The sequence below is a fragment of the Mus pahari genome, chromosome 6 (assembly GCF_900095145.1).
Source record: "Mus pahari chromosome 6, PAHARI_EIJ_v1.1, whole genome shotgun sequence".
Classification (NCBI taxonomy): Eukaryota; Metazoa; Chordata; class Mammalia; order Rodentia; family Muridae; genus Mus; species Mus pahari.
This window is the reverse complement of record NC_034595.1, coordinates 85,166,096-85,184,364: the sequence shown is the minus strand read 5'-3', so window position 1 is coordinate 85,184,364 and position 18,269 is coordinate 85,166,096. Positions and strand designations below refer to the sequence as shown.

General features: G+C 51.3%; 2 protein-coding genes and 1 pseudogene across 3 annotated transcripts in view; 2 read left to right on the top strand and 1 right to left on the bottom strand.

The window, feature by feature from the left end:
* Positions 1-2,512: 2,512 nt before the first annotated feature.
* Cnksr1 (connector enhancer of kinase suppressor of Ras 1) lies at positions 2,513-13,157 on the top strand. The gene is made up of 21 exons (XM_021200982.2): positions 2,513-2,621; positions 4,529-4,686; positions 4,792-4,973; positions 5,678-5,762; positions 6,162-6,203; positions 6,280-6,384; positions 6,980-7,039; positions 7,160-7,222; positions 7,508-7,609; positions 7,688-7,749; positions 7,825-7,898; positions 8,045-8,151; positions 8,230-8,260; positions 8,696-8,868; positions 10,414-10,487; positions 10,651-10,722; positions 11,535-11,611; positions 11,757-11,818; positions 11,907-11,991; positions 12,087-12,268; positions 12,627-13,157. The coding sequence occupies exons 1-21, from the start codon at positions 2,570-2,572 to the stop codon at positions 12,894-12,896; spliced, it is 2,118 nt and encodes a 705-aa protein (XP_021056641.1). The 5' UTR covers positions 2,513-2,569; the 3' UTR covers positions 12,897-13,157.
* A 662-nt stretch (positions 13,158-13,819) lies between these two features.
* Positions 13,820-18,269, top strand: part of Catsper4 (cation channel sperm associated 4) — a 16,555-nt gene continuing 12,105 nt past the window's right edge. For both annotated transcript variants that reach the window (XM_021200918.1, XM_021200917.1), the window contains exons 1-3: positions 13,820-13,920; positions 14,010-14,084; positions 14,494-14,637. In XM_021200918.1, coding sequence (XP_021056577.1) covers positions 13,855-13,920; positions 14,010-14,084; positions 14,494-14,637 — 285 coding nt within the window. In that variant the 5' untranslated portion in view covers positions 13,820-13,854. The remainder of the gene's footprint in view (positions 13,921-14,009; positions 14,085-14,493; positions 14,638-18,269) is intronic.
* LOC115064348 lies at positions 16,640-16,748 on the bottom strand (annotated as a pseudogene).

Genomic DNA, 18,269 nt, shown 5'->3' with positions numbered 1-18,269 from the left:
GTTTTGTTTGTTTTTTGTTTTTGTTTTGTTTTCTCGAGACAGGGTTTCTCTGTGTAGCCCTGGCTGTCCTGGAACTCACTCTGTAGACCAGGCTGGCCTCGAACTCAGAAATCTGCCTGCTTCTGCCTCCCAAGTGCTGGGACTAAAGGCGTGCACCACCACTGCCTGGCGGTTTTTTTTTTTTTTTAAGAAAAAATTTAAAGAAAAATTTATATGCATGTTTGCCTGCATGTATGACTGAACCATTATCATCCCTGGTTACTTCAGAGGCCAGAAGAGATTATTGGATCCCTGGAACTAGAGTCAAAGACAGTTGAGCTGCCATGTGAGTGCTAGGAACTGAGCCCAGGTCCTGGAAAAGCAGCCAGGGCTCTTAACACTGCGCCAGCTCCACAGCCCGGGGCTTTTGGAGACAGGTGTACCAATGCTAGTCAGCATTCTTTAAGACTAAATATAAACAAAATACATACTACGTGCTTACATTAAAATTTTTATTAGGGTACATCAATGGGTTGCTACATAGTCCTGACTGTTCTGGAACTCACAATGTAGACCAGACTGACCTTGAACTCACAGAGCCTACCTACCTCTGCCTCCTGAGTGCTGGGATTAAGGTGTGCATCATCACACCTGGCCACAGATTTGTGTCTTGTTATAATTGTTGGTATAATTCTAGGCATTTTTTTGTGCTTTTTTTTTTTTTTTTTTTTTTTTTTTCTTTCTTTTTTTCTCTGTGTTTCCCTCGCTTTCTCTGTCATCACCTTGTACACCAGTATGTTTTATAAGCTCCTGATCCTCTTAAAACCTTTTTCTCAATTTACCAAAGAAAGCACATTCATTTCCTTTTTTTTTTTTTTTTTGTCTGAGATAGGGTTTCTCTGTGTAGCCCTGGCTGTCCTGGAACTCACTCTATAGACCAGGCTGGCCTCAGACTCAGAAATCTGCCTTCATTTGCCTCCCAAGTGCTGGAATGAAAGGCGTGTGCCACCATTGCTAAAGATTTATTTAGTTATTATTATATATGAGTACACAGTAGCTGTCTTCAGACACACCAGAAGAGGGCAGCAGATCCCATTACAGATGGCTGTGAGCCACCACGTGGGTTCTGGGATTTGAACTCAGGACCTTTGGAAGAGCAGTCAGCACTCTAACCACTGAGCCATCTCTCCAGCTCCTGTGCTTTTTTTTTTTTTTTTAAATAAAGGATTTGGGAGTATGGGTGTTTGCCTGTGTGATGTACCATGTTCATGCAGTTCATGAGGAGGGCAGAAGAGGGCGTCATATCCCCTGGACTGGAGTTACAGACAGTTGTGAGTCAACATGTGAGTCCTAAGAATTGAACTGGGTCCTCTTTCTGCCTGTTCTTGACTGTTGGCCATCTCCCCAGCCCCAGTTGCTTTGGGCTTCTAAGAGCATCATTCTAGCTGGCTCTGTGATGCAAACTGTGGTCCCTACTTTTTTTTTTTTGGAAACTGAGGTAGGAAAATCACCGGAACCCATGAGTTGTAGAGCGGTCTGAGCAACATAGTGAGAATGAAAAGCAACTCAAAAATTGTAGCAAGAATAAAAGTGCTTTCAGGAGGCAGCTGACATCTGCAAATATCTCGAGAAGGGCTGGGGTGTGTCCTCTTCACTTACTATGGTAACCAATAAAGGTCCTTTGTGCCCTAAAATAAGTAATAACTGAATCGATCAAAGTCTTACTTTGAGAAGGGACCCCTAAATTTCAGCAGGTTGTCAAAAGGGCAGAGTCCACGCTGCAGCTTTTATTTACTTAGTTTCTGCTGTTTCGTTTTGTTTTGGAATGGGCTCGCTCTGTAGTCCAGGTCCTCCTTGAAATCGAGCCATCCACCTGCCTCAGCCTTCAGACTCCTAAGATGATGCCATTTAAAGCCACCATTTGTTCAGATGCTCGCAAATGTCCCGTGAAGCAAGGACTGTTATGCCCTGAAATGAGCACTGAACGTTGGTTAGGTCAGCTGTCTGTGCAACAACTCCAGATGGCAATCGCGAGATAGATACCACGAGGGTGGGTAGATGCGGGCTAGTCAAGCGCTTTGCTTCTGCGCCAACCATTCACCAGATACTCTTTTTTGGGGGGTGGGGGTGGGGTGCTGAGAGGTCAGGGTCCTCTCGGCTGAGATATGGGCCCAGTTTGGTTTTTGTTTGGTTGATGTTTGAGACAAAGTCTCGATGCACAGCCCTGGCTAGTCTGGAACTCACTATGTAGACCCGGCTAACTTACAGGGATCCTCCCTCCGTGGTGAGGCCAGTTTTGAGTCGAATCCCATGCCAGTTCCGGATTGCCTGAGTCACACACTCCTTGGCGCCAGCCCAGGAGTCCAACTGCCTAGTTGCCAAAGCCCTAGGATGCCAGAGGGGCAGGGCAGGAGGAAGACAGGCGGTGGACCAATGGCAGTGGCACTGCCTTACCTGGTTGGCCACGTGGGACCAGGTATGCAGCTGCCCCGCCCTGCCTGCCCTGGCCCAGCCCGGCGGCCTCTGGGCTCGGGCTCGGACTGGGAGCGGAAATTCCTGCAGGGGCTGGACGCTGCGGGCGGAGCTCAGGATGGAGCCCGTGGAGGCCTGGACCCCCGGGAAGGTGGCAGCTTGGCTGAGAGGTTGGTGAATCGGGAGAGGAAGGGGCGAGGTGGGCTCAAGGGGATTAGTGCAGTGTCCCTTGGACCAGAAAGTAGGGAGGGAAAAGGAGAAAGAACCTGCCGAGTCTATGAGTCAACAGGTATTTATAGAGCAGAGCGTCTGCCCTGTACTAGCCGACCAGCGTCCCCTATACAAGCACAGTGAGGGCAGAGACAGGCCAGGCGACACTAGAGGGCCCAAGATGCAGGAAGGGGTCTTTTCCAGACTTTGGGGTGTTCTAGCGCCCGCCAGGGTAGTGGCAGACAGGTGTGGTGATCAGTAAGCAAAACAGGGAGGCTCTAGTGGCCCACACCCCCCTTTATCTCCGTCATAACTCTGTGCCCCAGGGCCCTATGAGCTATTATTAAGCCCATTTTTCAGAAGTAGAAACATACACAGAGCCAGGAAGTGATTTGTTCAGTCTTGGAACAGGGCCGGCCCTGGGTGTCATTTTCTCAGTCTGAGGTTGGCAGTAAGAGAAACAGAAACCCCAGTCATACTGAAGGGATGACACAGCTCCACCCTCGGGAGTGAAGATCACGCCCCAGGTGACCAAGAGTCACAAACACAGTCAGACTCAGGAAAATGAGGGCTTGTGGCTGCAGGAGGGGGTGTGGAGGCTTTCAGGCGTGGTGGGCAGCTGGAGCCTGCTCAGGCCTTTTCCGTGTGAACAACCCAAGGGAGCAGCAGGCTGACTCCCCCACACTGGGGCCCAGGCCGGCACTACCGCTCACCAGGAAGGTGACCACAGGCCTCCGTTTCTCTATTCATGAACCAGACAAAATGAGACCATGGTGGAGTGACACAAGCTTGCGTTGCTCAAATGTTCATGTCCTATGGGAGGGAGGATGGCAAGCCAGCACATTCAGTGTGGGAATGGAACTGTCGGAGTAACCATGGCTCCTGAACTCCCAATCCAGCCCTCGTAATGGCACAGGAAAAATGGAAGAGGAGAGCCTGATGACTACACATTCCCCATGACAGTCGGGCCTGGGATGGGAGGCTTCCCACCAAAACATGAGCAAGCTGCTACATCTGTCTGCATTAGCGTATCAGGGACGGCGATGGGTGGTCTCCACCCTCTAGAATGGGAAGGGCAAAGGTGCCAGATGGTTAAAGTGGTTGTGTTGTGTTGTGTTCTGTTGTACTTTGTCTTGTTTTGTTTTGTTGAGACAGGGTTTCTGTGTGTAGCCCTGGTTGTGAACTCAGGAATCCTCCTGTCTCTGCCTCCCAAGTGCTGGGATTAAAGGCGTGTGCCACCACCATACCCGACTTTGGGTAAAGTTCTCAAAACATTGCCTCCCACAAAGTAAGGTCACGGTAGACAGCCTGGCAGCAATGTGATGGCTGCTGCTGGCTGACTCTGAGTGGCCCAGGATTCATCTAAAGTGCACGGGTAGCAGCAGGCACTTCTAGCGTTCCCATTTTATTTTTACATTCTATTTACTTTGTGTGTGTGTGTGTGTGTGTGTGTGTGTGTGTGTTTCACCTGCATGTATGTATGTGCACCTTGAGAGTGCTGTCGGATGGCTGTGAGTTACCCCGTGGGTGCTGGGAACTGAACCTGGGTCCTCTGCAAGAACAGTCAGTGCTCTTAACCACTGAGCCATCTCTCCAGCCCCTGCTTGTTGTGTTTGATGGTCACTATATGTCAAGGTATTTGAGCATGAATTTGGTAGATGGCAATGTCAGTGGGTTGGACACACGTGCTAGAGTCACTGCCGTCTATGGTTTTCACCTCAGTAGCATCAGCTGGGAGAAGGGCAGAAGCCAGCCAGGGGCTCAGGGTTGTCATTAGGGACAGGAAGGAGGGGAAGGGCTCTGATGTTATAAAATCCCAGAATGGCAGTGACACCTGCTTCCTCACGCTGACCCCATTCTGCTCCAGGCCTTGATGATGCCCTACAGGACTATCCCTTTGAGGACTGGCAGCTGCCTGGGAAGTACCTGCTGCAGATCTGTCCCCAAAGCCTCGAGGCTCTGACTGTGTGGCCTTTGGGCCACCAGGAGCTCATTCTAGATGGGGTGGAACAGCTCCGGGCCCTGGTGAGTGAGCACACCGCACTGGCGGTAGCATCCACTGGCTTAGGGGTTTGCCCATGTGGGCTAGCAGCCAGGGCGGATGCAGTAATGTACCCTCTTTTGATGCAGGGCTCTAATCTACAGACAGAGAACCTGCAGAGCCTGGCTCAGGGGCTGCTGGAAAGGACCCAGGCCTTCCAAAGCTTGGTCCAAGGCTGTCTGGGCAACTGTGCTGAGACACCTGCTGACGTCCTCAAGGCTGCTGTGGAGCTGGTGCGGGAAGCCCATGCCCTCCTCTCTTGGCTCAACGGGTACTAGAGATGGGTGACTAGTGACTGACTGTTCTTGTCCTTGGTGTCCTCTAGGGTCTGGGGCAGAAAAACAGTACTTGGCTGTAGATTTGATATGTCAGAGAAGATCTGTGCAGGGACACTGGGCCATCTTGCTTCCCACCCCACCCCAGAGCTTGTCACCTGAATGACTTTATCAACAGTTGAGTTTTTGTTTGCTTGTTTGACGTGTGTGTGTGTGTGTGTGTGTGTGTGTTTGTGTGTGTGTGTGTGTGCGCACACACATAGGAGTGTGGCAAAGGTCAGAGCATCTTTTGCAAGGGTCAGCCCTCATCTTCTACCATGGCGTCCCAGGCACTGAGCCTAGAGACTCAGGTCGTCAGCTGTAGAGGCAAGCATCTTTACCAATGAATAATCTCTCTGGTCCTTCAACCAATGTAAAGCAATTGTGTGTCCTATGTGTCTTACCTCAACTATCACCTCCTCAGGGATGCCTTCCCTGTGTAACACTCTTACAGCTCATCTGTAATGCCCAGAACAGCTGGAGTTAAATCATTAATACTATAGCTTTTTATTTTATTTAATGGCTGTCTGCCTGGTGCCTACAACAGGGCCTGGCACATATAGGACAACAAAGTCCTGTCCCACCAAAGGTAGGCATTACATTATCTCCAATTCTCAGGTGACAATTATGTCCAACATCGTCATTGTCCTTCCCCTACCAGGTACCTCTTCTCTCACTTAAATGACTTCTCTGCCTGCCAGGAGATTGGCGTGCTGTGTGGGGAGCTGGGCCACGTCCTGCAGGAGGTATGGGGACAGGGGACAGGCTGGTCTAGGCTCCAGAGCTTTTTATAAACTGTGAATCAGATTAAGATTGGGTGTGAGAGCTGGGGGTGGGGGGAGGGTTGTGGTGAGCAAGAAGAAAAGAAGCCTGTCTCTGGGTATGGGATAACAGGTCATGGGGTGGGTCACGGGGTTTCCCTGGTAGAAGCTCAGGTAACATTTGGGAAGGGTGGCAGGTTAGGATGTGAGTAGTGACTGTTGTTGAGTCAAGTGTCCGGAATGAAACCTTGGAGTTGAAACTCTGAGACCATTATAGTTCTGGCAAGCAGACTGGTGTAGAAAAAGCAAGGGAGGAGCCCGTGTCCTCAGGAGAAGGTGCTCCCCACTCCATTCTAAAGGAATCCTTATGCTCCCTGCTTTCAGGACTGCCCAGAGGCTGAGAAAGAACGCAACATCCTGAGGATTGTGAGTGTCCCGAGTGGGTGGGGAGGTGTAGGGTATGGAATCAGATGCAGCCAGACAACCTGTAGTCCTCCCTTAGTGCGGCCATGTGGCTGGGATCTGTCACAACATCCTGAGCTGCAGCCCAGAGGAGCTGCTGGAACAGAAGGCCGTGCTGGAGTCGGTGCAGGTGGACGACCCTTCCGTGAGTTCTGACTCCTAACCTCTTCCTGCAGACCCCTGGCAGCCTTGCCTGAGCCCTGAAACATGGTCCCGGAGCCCTGGCATCTTGTATTGATGAGTCTTCTGGGTACAGGTGTTTACATGGTGACCCAGAGGAGTTACTTGGGGTCTCACCATTCCTGGGTATCTTTCCCAAACCACAGGGGCTTTTGTGTGGCCCAGGTGGCACATTTCAGCCCTGGCAGGGTTCCGGGGATTGGGGGGGGGAGCAGAAAGATTAATCGAGATGAGACAAATGCTTATACTTGAAACAACCAGGAACAACAGTTGAGAAAATCAGAGTTGCTCCCCATTACCCCCAACTCCATACCATCCCGTTCTCCATTCAAGAAACTTCTGAGACTCACCTTAGAAATCAGTGACACGGTTTCCCTGTAGCCTTATAGGGGGTAAGGGGTGGGGACAACAAACCTGAAGTCACACAGCAGTTAGGATAATGACATTGTGGGGCTCTGTTCCCTTTCTGCTCACCTTAGAGTCATGGTGTCCACGGTGGGGCCCTACCCACTGCCTCTGCTGAAGCCAGACTTTACTTGACTTGGTCTCTATCTCAACAGGGTCTAGAAATTCACACCACCAGCAACTGCCTGCACTTCGTGTCCCGAGTAGGGGTTCAGGTAAGAGCCCCAAGCACCCCTTGCTACCCCTGACTATCCCAGAGACCTTCTCCCCCGCCAGCCATGGCAGCTTCAAGCCCCAGGAAAGCCTCATTCTCTGACCCCCATTCTTCACCCCAGGCTGCCACTGGCTCCCAGATCCTGCCAGGAGACGAGATTGTCCAGATCAATGAGCAGGTGGTGGTGAGTGGTGGGGAAAGGGAGGGCAGGCTGGAGGTGAGGGACACTGAGGGGAGTCGATGGCAGAGTGGGGAAGTCACCTGAGGGTCCTGTGAAGACCAGGGCCGTGGGAGCTGCCTGGCATGACATGAGCCAACACAGAAAGGTCGCATGGCAGTTGCTGCTGGGTGGGCTCCCTGAAGGTGGTGAGAAGCGAGAGTGAGACCTGGCAGGGAGCTCTGAAAGGGAAGGGAGGGTGTGGGGTTGCTGCAGAACCCCCCCCCCCAACTCAGCCTCCCTGTTTCCCAGGTGGGCTGGTCCCATAAGAACATGCTGAGGGAGCTTCGGAGGGACCCAGCAAGGGTCAGCCTGGTACTGAAGAAGGTTCCCGTGCCAGTGACCCCCCCACAGGTACCTGCTCGCCCCCCCCATTCCTGCTTTCAGACTCTCTTGGTCACCTCCATCACTTTGTTTCTGGTTGCTTCCCAGATGCCCCCGGACTCCCCTCTCCTGCTAAGCCAATCACTGCCCCTGAACCCACCATCTCCCAGGTAACTAGCTCTACCTTAGGGTATGACTTGAAGCAAGGACCAGGGGCTCATCTTATGTCCCATTGCTCTCCACAGGGTTCCATCTGAAGGCCTTTTAGCCTTCAACCTGTCTGCAGATGGTGATCCTGGACCCAGCCCTGCCTGGACAGGTAGCTTGACAACCCCAGCAGGTGGCTCATGCTCTGGGAGTGCCCAACCACCAGAGTGCCCAACCAATTCTCCATGCTGATATCTCTGCCCAAGGGCCGGGGCCTAAACTCATGGGTTTTCCCTCTCCCTCGTCTCTGCCTGACAGACTCTACCTCCCTTGACGCTCAGTCCCCGCCCACTCCCCCTGGACCACCAGGCATACCTGCAGAAGAAACAGCAGAACCTCTGGAGCCTTCGGGACACCCTGAGAAGGTAAACGCAAGGACTCGGCAGGGAGGGACGTGGGCTCCGGGTCTAGACACTTCTCTAAGCTCTTTGTGGTCTTTTCAGAGTCCCATCCTTGGCCGGAAGAAATCTAAAGGTATGAGAGGCCCTGGCTGAGGGAGAGGGGTGCTTAGAAATCTTCACAGGGCTGGGTATGACCCCTCATTGCACACACGCGCTACCTACACAATAGCCTTTCCTGGCTACACGGACCTCCCTGCTTCTAGCCTCTTGTTAGCTCTGAGATGGTGAGAAAACACCCTCTGACTGTCAATTTTCTCGTGTGTGTGTGTGTGTGTGTGTGTGTGTGTGTGTGTTTGTGTGTGTGTAACACAGAGCTCTGCCCTCTACCACAAGCTGTATGCCCAGCTTCTCTAGTCAAAGCCATGTTACCTGAGGATGTCTGTAACATCAGTGTAAGCCCAGAGCATGCCCCCCCCCTCGTTCTGCTGGGGAGTCCTATGGGGGCAGGTAGACTCAGCGAAGGATCCTTGTCAGCCCCTCACCAACAGGGTCTGCTGTGTTGAGGCAGGTATAGCCACGAGGCTGAGCCGCCGTCGGGTGTCCTGCCGAGAGTTGGGTCTGCCGGATTGTGACGGATGGCTTCTACTGCGAAAGGTATCCAGTGGCTTTATGGGCCCACGCTGGCGCCGCTGCTGGTTTGTCCTCAAGGGACACACCCTATACTGGTACCGCCAACCCCAGGTGAGACCCCATATGCACTTGCTTGGGTAACAACAGAATCTGAGGGTCACCATCATTACCTTCTACAGCGGGGAGCCGCATACTTTCCCAACAGTCCTGTTTGTAAAGTGGGGGTAGCTCTTGGTAGAGAAATGAGTTTATACGCATATAAAAGAATGTTCTGGGGGGACTGGAAAAGTGGCTCAGCAGTTACAGAGCACTTGTAACTTTTGCAGAGGTCAGATGTTCGGTTCCCAGCACCCACCTGGTAGCTCACAACTGTAACTCCAGTTCCAGGGAATCCAGTGCCCTCTTATGACTTCTGTGGGCACTCAGGTGGCGCACAGACATACATCAGTCTGGGCTACATAGCAAATTCCAGGCCAGCCCAGACTATAGCGTGAGACTCACATTTCAGAAAACCCAGCCCGGTGAGCTGCTTCATGAGTACAGGTGCCTGTCATTAAGCCTGATGACTTGGGGTGTGATACCCACAACCCACATGGTCTGTCAAGCCGTCCTCTGATCTCCATGTGTCTTGTGGCACGCATGGAAAGGTGCCTCCCCCCCAATAAATAAATGTAAAACTTTTTTTTTTTTTTTTTTTTTTTGGTTTTTCAANACAGGGTTTNTCTGTATAGCTCTGGCTGTCCTGGAACTCACTTTGTAGACCAGGCTGGCCTCGAACTCAGAAATCCGCCTGCCTCTGCCTCCCGAGTGCTGGGATTAAAGGCATGCGCTACCACACCCGGCTAAAACTTTTTTTTTATGTGTAGAAAAAGTCACTTTTACTCTCCCTACCTCTTCTTTCTCTCCTGATGTTTTATCCATCCTAGTGATAGGCCAATCATTCACTTACTCAATACGCATCCAGGTGCCTGCGGGATCCAGCTCTGAGGTAGAGCACTGAAGGCTACAGGGAATATTTGGATAAGCCCCCGGCCCTCTGCGTCTTAGAGGCCAATAGGGGAAAGGGCAGAATGCATCCCTTTTTTTTTATTTTTAAGATTTATTTATTTTAAATTTTAAATTTTATTTATGAGTATACTGTAGCTGTCTTCAGACACATCGGAAGAAGGCATCAGATCCCATTACAGATGGTTGTGAGCCACCATGTGGTTGCTGGGAATTGAACTCAGGACCTCTGGAAGAGTAGCCAGTGCTCTTAACTGATGAGCCATCTCTCCAGCCCAGCGGAATACATCCTTATGGACAATGGACCATGTGCTAGGATAAAGGAAATCTCTGGTGATGTGTGGGAGCCCAGTCCACCACATTCTAGTCCAAGAACACTAGAAGCTTCTTTGGAAAGTTTGAATGTTTGTCAGATGAAAGGGAAAAGGGAAACCAGGAAGCGAAAAGGCTTTTGGAGACAAAGCAGCCAAAGGGTGTGCCTGAGCAGGGCTCCTCCCCTTTGGCTGTTTCTCTGGATACCTTTGCTGCACTTCCCCAAGTGCCCCTCGATCACACCTTCAGCCCTGAGCTCCAGGAACCCACAGGAGTTAATTAGGGAGCTGAGTCTTGAGGGCCCAGGGCTCCATGCTGACCCTTGTGCTGTGTCCCCAGGATGAAAAGGCCGAAGGGCTTATCAATCTCTCCAACTACAGCCTAGAGAGTGGACATGACCAGAAGAAAAAATAGTTAAGTCTTGGAATGAGATGGGATTGGGAGAAAGGGGGAGAGGAGGGTGGGGGTGGCGTGGACATGTGGCAGGTAGCTGGAATTCCTGATCCAGCCCCTCTCTCTGGATTCTGGACGGGCACGCCCGGAGGAGGCTGTGACTTCTTTCTGCCCTCTTGGCAGTGTGTTTCAGCTGACCCATGATGTGTACAAACCCTTCATCTTTGCCGCCGAGACCCTGTCTGATCTGAGCAAGTGAGTGCCACTTCCTTGTCACTTCTCCCATGCAGTCCCCAGCTACCAAGCGCTTAAGAGCTGAGTGAGCTCAGGGGACAGGACTCAAACTCTACCCCTCCGAAAGCCTCAAGTTTCATCATCTGCAAAATGGGCAAAGAAGCAGTCCTACCTCACTTGCTCCCTGAGTGTCAGTTCTGTGGATCTGGGACAAGGTGGTTCACCCCACTAATTCCAGCACTTGCAAGGCTGAGGCAGGAGGATTGCAAATATGAGGCTAGCCTGGGCTACATGGTGCGTTTCAGGTCAACCAGAGCAATATAGTAAGAGCAAATGTGAGGCTAGCCTGAGGTCAACCAGAGCAATATAGTAAGACGCTGTCTCAAGAAGACGGGAAAGAAAGTGGAAGATAGAGCTTAATGTAGGAGACAGAGCTTGATGTAGGAGTCAGAGCTTGATGTAGGAGATAGAGCTTGATGTAGGAGATAGAGCTTGATGTAGGAGATAGAGCTTGATGTAGGAGACAGAGCTTGATGTAGGAGATAGAGCTTAATGTAGGAGATAGAGCTTGATGTAGGAGATAGAGCTTGATGTAGGAGATAGAGCTTGATGTAGGAGACAGAGCTTGATGTAGGAGATAGAGCTTGATGTAGGAGATAGAGCTTGATGTAGGAGATAGAGCTTGATGTAGGAGATAGAGCTTAATGCTTAGGCTCCAGGATCCGACAAAAACCTCAGGGAAAAGAAAAATAGATGTAGCTAAAGGCTGAAAAGCTCAGATCTATGTGGGCTGAAGTGAATGGAAACCTCAGGTCTCGCATGTTCTCGTACAGGTGGGTGCGGCATCTCATTACCTGCATTTCCAAGTACCAGGCTCCAGGCCGGGCCCCCTCCTCTGCCAGAGAGGAAGGTGAGTGTATCGCAGAGAGAGAAAAGGAGCCCAGGCACCACAGAGTCCCTGCCATGCCCCAGGCCGGGTGGTGGCACTCAAATCTCCTGGCCCACTCCATGGCTCTCCAAACCCAGCCTGTGGTTCTCCCAACTCCCCACCCTAGACTGCTACAGTGAGACAGAGGCAGAAGACCCCGATGAAGAGGTTGGGTCCCGCTCCGCTTCTGTGAGTAGAGTGTCACTTCAGAGTAGGAGGTAGGGGCTGGGTGGCAGGTGGTGGCGCTCAGGCTAATCCTCCTTCTGCCTCAACCCAGCCTGGCCCCGCTCAAGCTTGGAGTGACACATCACCCGTGGCTTCGCCCCTGCAGAGTCCGAGGACTTCCTTTAACTCTTCACCAGGTGCTGCCCTGGGAGTGGGGGAGGGGCAGGGGACTGGGCTTCAGGGCTGGCCTGAGCATATTCATGTGTACTCATCCTGCATCCTGATTCCACAGACAGCAGTGACAGGGCCCTGGAAGGAATGGTACAGGGGCTGAAGCAGGGAGGGGTCTCCCTCCTGGGCCAGCCCCAGCCCCTGACCCATGAACAATGGCGGAGTTCTTTCATGAGGCGCAACCGTGACCCTCATCTCAATGAGCGTGCGCACCGTATCCGGGCACTCCAGAGCACCCTCAAGGTGAGTGGGGCACACTCAAGGTGAGTGGGGCACATTGGGCCAGGCTAGGATAAGGCTCTGGGCTTCAAGCCCTGGTAGTGTCTGCTTCCTAGCTCCACTGTGAGCTCTGGACTATAGACTAAAGGCTATAAGCCCTGAGTTTTCTGGAGCCCAATCCTGGGCTCCATACTCCATTCGAGTCTCAACTGTGTTCTGAGGCAAGTTCTAGAAGTTTCCGTGTTTAGAGGCTATGTATTCACCCAGACTCTTGGGCCAGGGTATCCTGGTGGTGGGCACAGGACTTAGAGTTACTTCTGGGTTCTGTTCCTCCTTGGGTGACCATGGATCTTTGTCCCCCCCCCCCTTACTTTTACCTCAGGCAAAGCTGCAGGAACTGCAGGCTCTGGAGGAAGTGCTGGGTGACCCTGAACTCACAAGTGCAAAGTTCCGACAGTGGAAGGAACAGAACCAGGAGCTATACTCAGAGGGCCTGAGAACCTGGGGAGGGATGTGGGCCCAGACCAGCTCCTCAGACCCAAACTCTGACTCCAGGGGTCATTCCCCACAGCCTCTCCCCTCTGACCCTGAAGAGCCCTCCCAGCTTTTTCCCTTGACCCCAGAGAACAGCCTCCAACCTCCTGACCTCTGACCCTGGCTGAGGACTACTTCATTCCTGGCCTCTGACGTGTTTAAGACATGTCCAAGGGGTCTGTGAGAATCCTGAAGGAGCGTTAGTCTTCAGGTTTACCTTAGAATAGGCCTTCCACACACACTGCTCACCTGTCCCCTAGAGTGGAAGGAAATCCCTCGACCCACCCTCAGATCTGGGATGTCCTTGCCTCCCTGGGGCATTCAAAAAGGTTTCCCCGACCAGAGCTGGGTAGGTGTTTATTTTACATGAGAGATGCTTTCCCACCAAATAAAGTTGATTTCTCTGACGTGAACCCATGTGTCTTTGCTTTAGAATTGGGTATCTGTGCCCTCTTCCTCGCCCCACTCCACCCCTGCCCCACCAACCACACACAGGGGTAAAGAGATGCCGGGCTAGGGTGAATGCTTCTCCATCATAGGGTGGATGACAAGCTCTCTGTGTAGCCCATTACCCTGAGCTATACACGCAAGGCCCCGTGCCAGGGTACCGAGCTCTGTGGTCATGCATCCGGCCTGTCTCTCTCTCCTTAGACCTTAGAGGTCAGGCCTGCTTCCCTGTCCAAGCCCCAGGGAGCAACGTCCACTTCGTGGACATCAGTGGGACATGTAGCTGGAGACAAGGGCATCTCTCTTGGTCTCCCCTTCACTCAGCCCCACCTCGAGTTTACCTGGATCCAGAAAAGGGGCCTCTGTGCACTCTAAGATGATATGGAAGACCAGCCCCTAACCACTGACCCCATCCTGAGGCCCGAGGCTGAATACTTGGTTCTCTCTGGAAGGTATCTCGTGGGAGGAGCTTCTTTTGCTTTTTTTTTTTTTTTTTAAATCTTTATCTGCTTGGAATGTCTGGGTGGAACACGGAAGCCTGTAGCTAACAGCTGCCTCTGTGATCTCACCACAAGGGGGAGAAGGACTGCTCGCAGCAAAGAAGCCCTCTCTGAAGAGACACAGCAAAGATGTCTGAAAAACACAAGTGGTGGCAGCAGGCAGAGAACATCGACATCACACACCTGGGCCCTAAGGTAGCGAGCCTCGGCCTGGCGCTGCCGCCCAGCTGGCGTCCTAGGGCGGGCGGGGGCAGCGGCCACACTCAAGTTCCTCTCCTCTGCAGAGAAAAGCCTATGAACTCCTGGGTCGGCATGAAGAGCAAGTGCTCATCAACCGCAGAGATATCATGGAGAAGAAGGTAAGGAGGGGGGGGAGGTAGGGACAGTCAGGTGACTGTCACCCCCACGGGCCCTTCTGCAGCTCTCTGCCCTTCGAATGCTCTCCCTGAAGACCTTCCTTGGGAGATAATGCCCATTGGGGTCATTCTTCAAAGAAACCCCTGTAATGTGATAACTGCTCCTCAGCAGAGACCCCCAAGCTCCCAAAGGTCCCCAGGAGTGATCCTCTTTTTGATGACCAGTTAAGTTGTGACTACTATCCAGAAACCATGAACTCTTTAGCCTCTCATGAACTCAGACAACATCACCCTCTAGATCAGACCCCCAGGTACACCTGTTCACCAGGAAGGGGCAGAAGAGTTGAACAGTCCTGGTAGAGACCACCCGTGGTGACACCTGCCTGAAGGAAGGTCTCCCATCTCCTTCCAGGATGCCTGGGATGTGCAGGAATTCATCACTCAAATGTATGTCAAACAGTTGCTTCGCCATCCAGCCTTCCAGCTGCTGCTGGCCTTTCTGCTGTTGTCCAACGCCATCACCATTGCCCTCCGCACCAACTCTTATCTCGGTCAGGTAGGATGCTGGCCTGATCTCTACCTCCACTGGCTCTGACCTGGGACAAGATGCTTTCCTCTCAGGCCTGTGGATCTCTGTCTGTGTGTGATGGTTGAATTGGTTGTTTTTCAAAAGTCTGGTCCCCACCCAGACCTGGTGCAGCAAACCTATGATCCCAATGCTAGAGAGGCGGAAGCGGAAGCGGAGGCGGAGGCGGAGGCGGAGGCGGAGGCAGAGGCAGAGGCAGAGGCAGAGGCAGAGACAGAGGTGAAGACAAAGGCAGAGGCAGATGGATCTGTCCAGCAGGTTCCATGCTAGGCTAGTGAGATTATGTTAAAGTAAATAAAGTGTGTCATTGTTGGCCTTGCATGGGATCTGCATGTTGAGAAAGACTCCTTGGGCTCAGAGGCTAAGAATGTTTGCTGTTCTTCCCAGTATGGATCCCCAGAATTGAAATAAAAGCTGGAGGCCATGGTTCAGTATATGTCTGTAGCCCCAGCTCCTCTGTGGAACGGTGGGAAGTGGGGACAGCAGAATTCCCCAGAAACTCAGGCTAACTAGCCTGGAGTATTCACCAGGGTAGCAAACTGCAAGACAAGACCCTGCCTCAAAGGGGGCAGAGACCAGTTGTTTTTGTTGTTTTGTTTGTTTTTTATGTGAAAACTGTTGCTCTCCTCAGACACACCAGAAGAGGGCATCAGATCCCATTACAGATCATTGTGAGCCACCATGTGGTTGCTAGGAATTGAACTCAGGACCTCTGGAAGAGCAGTCAGTGCTCTTAACTGCTGAGCCATCTCTCCAGCCGCCCCCCCCCCAGACCAGTTCTTATATTGTTCTCTGATTGTCACACACATACTGAGGAAGGTGTGCATCCACATATAGACAAGCTCACAGGTGTGCGCACACATGCAGGCACATAAACAGGTACATGCACACACAGGGACACACACAGGCATATACATACACACACAGGGACACATAGGGAGACATAGGGAGACACACAGGGAGACACATAGGGAGACACACACACAGGCACATACACACACAGGCACATACACACACAGGGATACACACAGGCACACATACAAACAGGCATAAATACAGGCACGTATACACACAGGCACATACACAGGCACACACAGGTACACACACATAAACAAACACAGGTACACACACACAGGCACACATACAAACAGGCACACACACAGGCACATACTCACACAGGCTCACATATAGGCACATATACACACAGGCACATACTCATACAGGCACACACACAGGCACATATACACACAGGCACATACTCACACAGGCTCACATATAGGCACATATACACACAGGCACATACTCATACAGGCACACACACAGGCACATATACACACAGGCACATANTCACACAGGCTCACATATAGGCACATATACACACAGGCACATACTCATTCATACAGGCACACACACAGGCACATATACACACAGGCACATACTCATACAGGCACACAGGCACAGACAGGTACACACAGGGACACACACAGGCTTACATAGACACGGGCACATACTCATACAGGCACACGCAGGGACACACACACGCAGGGACACGCACAGGGACACACACAGGTGGACACACAGGGACACACACACACATGGGGACACAGGAAGGAAGAGGAAGAGAAAGGAAAGAAACATGGGAGAATTCATCATGTGTATGTTCAGCTTGAGAGCCCAGGTTTGCTGCAAACTTTCCATGTCTCCCAGCTGCCCTCAAACTCAAAACTACTTTAGCTTTGCAAATGCTGACATACCTGATATTTGTTTTATCTTTTGTCTCGTTGATTTGGGACAGGATTTTTTTTTTTTTTTTTTTTTTGGTTTTTCCAGACAGGGTTTCTCCGTGTAGCCCTGGCTGTCCTGGAACTCACTCTGTAGACCAGGCTGGCCTCAAAGTCAGAAATCCACCTGCCTCCACCTCCCGAGTGCTGGGATTAAAGGCGTGTGCCACCACGCCTGGCAAATTTTTTTAAGCCTACAGCACCCGGTATTCCCAGGTGGTCTCCCATCCAAGTACTAACCAGGCCAGACCCTGCTTAGCTTCCGAGATTGGGCGCATTCAGGGTGGTATGGTCATAGACTGGGACTGGATTTTACTATGTTGCCCAGCCTGGTCTCAAATTTATGACTTTCCTGTCTCAAGCACTTGAGTGTTGGGATTTCAGATATATGCCACCATGCTTGATGGGTCTCTGTTTGTTTGTTTTTTCATTTGTTCTTTAGACAGCTCTATATAGCCCAAGATGCCTTCATATACATGTATATATGTGTCTGTGCATATATATGTATATATGTACGTATATGAATAATCTGAGGACAGATTTGAAAGCCTGTAGCTTCCTCCTAAGTTCTGGGAATCCAGATGTGAGTCACCACACCTGGCAATTTTAATTTCTCATGAGTTGTATACATGCATATTGTTTAAATTCAGTATGTCCAGGGTGGTGGTGACAAATGACTTCAGAAAGGCTCTCAGTGGACAGGTCCCATGTGGTCTTTTATGTCAAGAGAACTACGTCTGAATCCAGGAAAAGATTTAAGCAGCACTGACGTGAAATGAAATTTAGAATTGAATTGAACTGAATTTTAGAAAATGTACTGGCTGGGTCTGGAGAGATGGCTTAGTGGTTAGAGAGCTTACTGCTCTTGGTTTCTGGGACATACATTAAGCAGCTTACAATGGCCTATGACACAAGGTCTAGGCCTCTTTTGGTCTCCAAGGGCTTCTGCATGTGTGTGGCATGCATACAAACCACACACTTTTTTTTTTTTTGAAGTGTTTTTTTTTGTTTTTTGTTTTTTGTTTTTTGTTTTAGATTTATTTATTATATGTAAGTACACTGTATCTATCTTCAGACACTCCAGAAGAGGGAGTCAGATCTTGTTAAGGATGGTTGTGAGCCACCATGTGGTTGCTGGGATTTGAACTCTGCACCTTTAGAAGAGCAGTTGGGTGCTCTTACCCGCTGAGCCATCTCACCAGCCCCAAACCACACACTTTTTAAAAGAAAATCTTGCAAAGGACACAGGTTGCCACAGTGTGGACTATGCAATTGGAGAGGGACAAGAATGAAAGAAGATAAACCAAGATGGGTCAGAGATGTGACCTGGACCAAGACAATGGCAGTAGGTGAGAAGAGCATCACACCCATGGGCTCTTCTGCCTCCTCTTCACGGTAGCTGGACTGAGCCCGGGGCCTTGCGCATGCTAAGCTAGCATCAGACCACCAGCCCCAATGCCACAGGCTTCTCTGATTAATTACATTGCTAGTTAATGTTTAGTGACCCTTTACTGCGTGCCACCTTGTTACCACATATCATTTTGTGCAGATAGACAAAGGAACCACAGTGAGCTGAGTTTGTGGCCTGAGCAACGGTGTGGGGCTGGGGCACATGGGGACGGCTCAAGAGGAGCGGATAGATCTAAAAGGCTGGGTGCACAGGACTGGGTATGGACAGCTGCCTGTGTCAGGGGAGGAGGCATGGCTGAGTGGAGATGGTATTCGGAGTGTGATAGTGAATTGGGGCTGGAGAGAGAAAGAGGGGGGCAGGGAGGGAGAAAGGGAGGGGGAAGGAGGGAGGAAGGGAGGGGAAAGGAGGGA

What these genes read in the sequence shown, in the direction of transcription:
- Cnksr1 (XM_021200982.2), top strand. Translation starts at nt 2,570, where the DNA reads ATGGAGCCCGTGGAGGCCTGGACCCCCGGGAAGGTGGCAGCTTGGCTG. An exon ending in CTTCGGGACACCCTGAGAAG is followed by an intron (nt 8,152 to 8,229) that starts GTAAACGCAAGG and finishes TGGTCTTTTCAG; the next exon opens with AGTCCCATCCTTGGCCGGAA. An exon ending in ACCCTGTCTGATCTGAGCAA is followed by an intron (nt 10,723 to 11,534) that starts GTGAGTGCCACT and finishes GTTCTCGTACAG; the next exon opens with GTGGGTGCGGCATCTCATTA.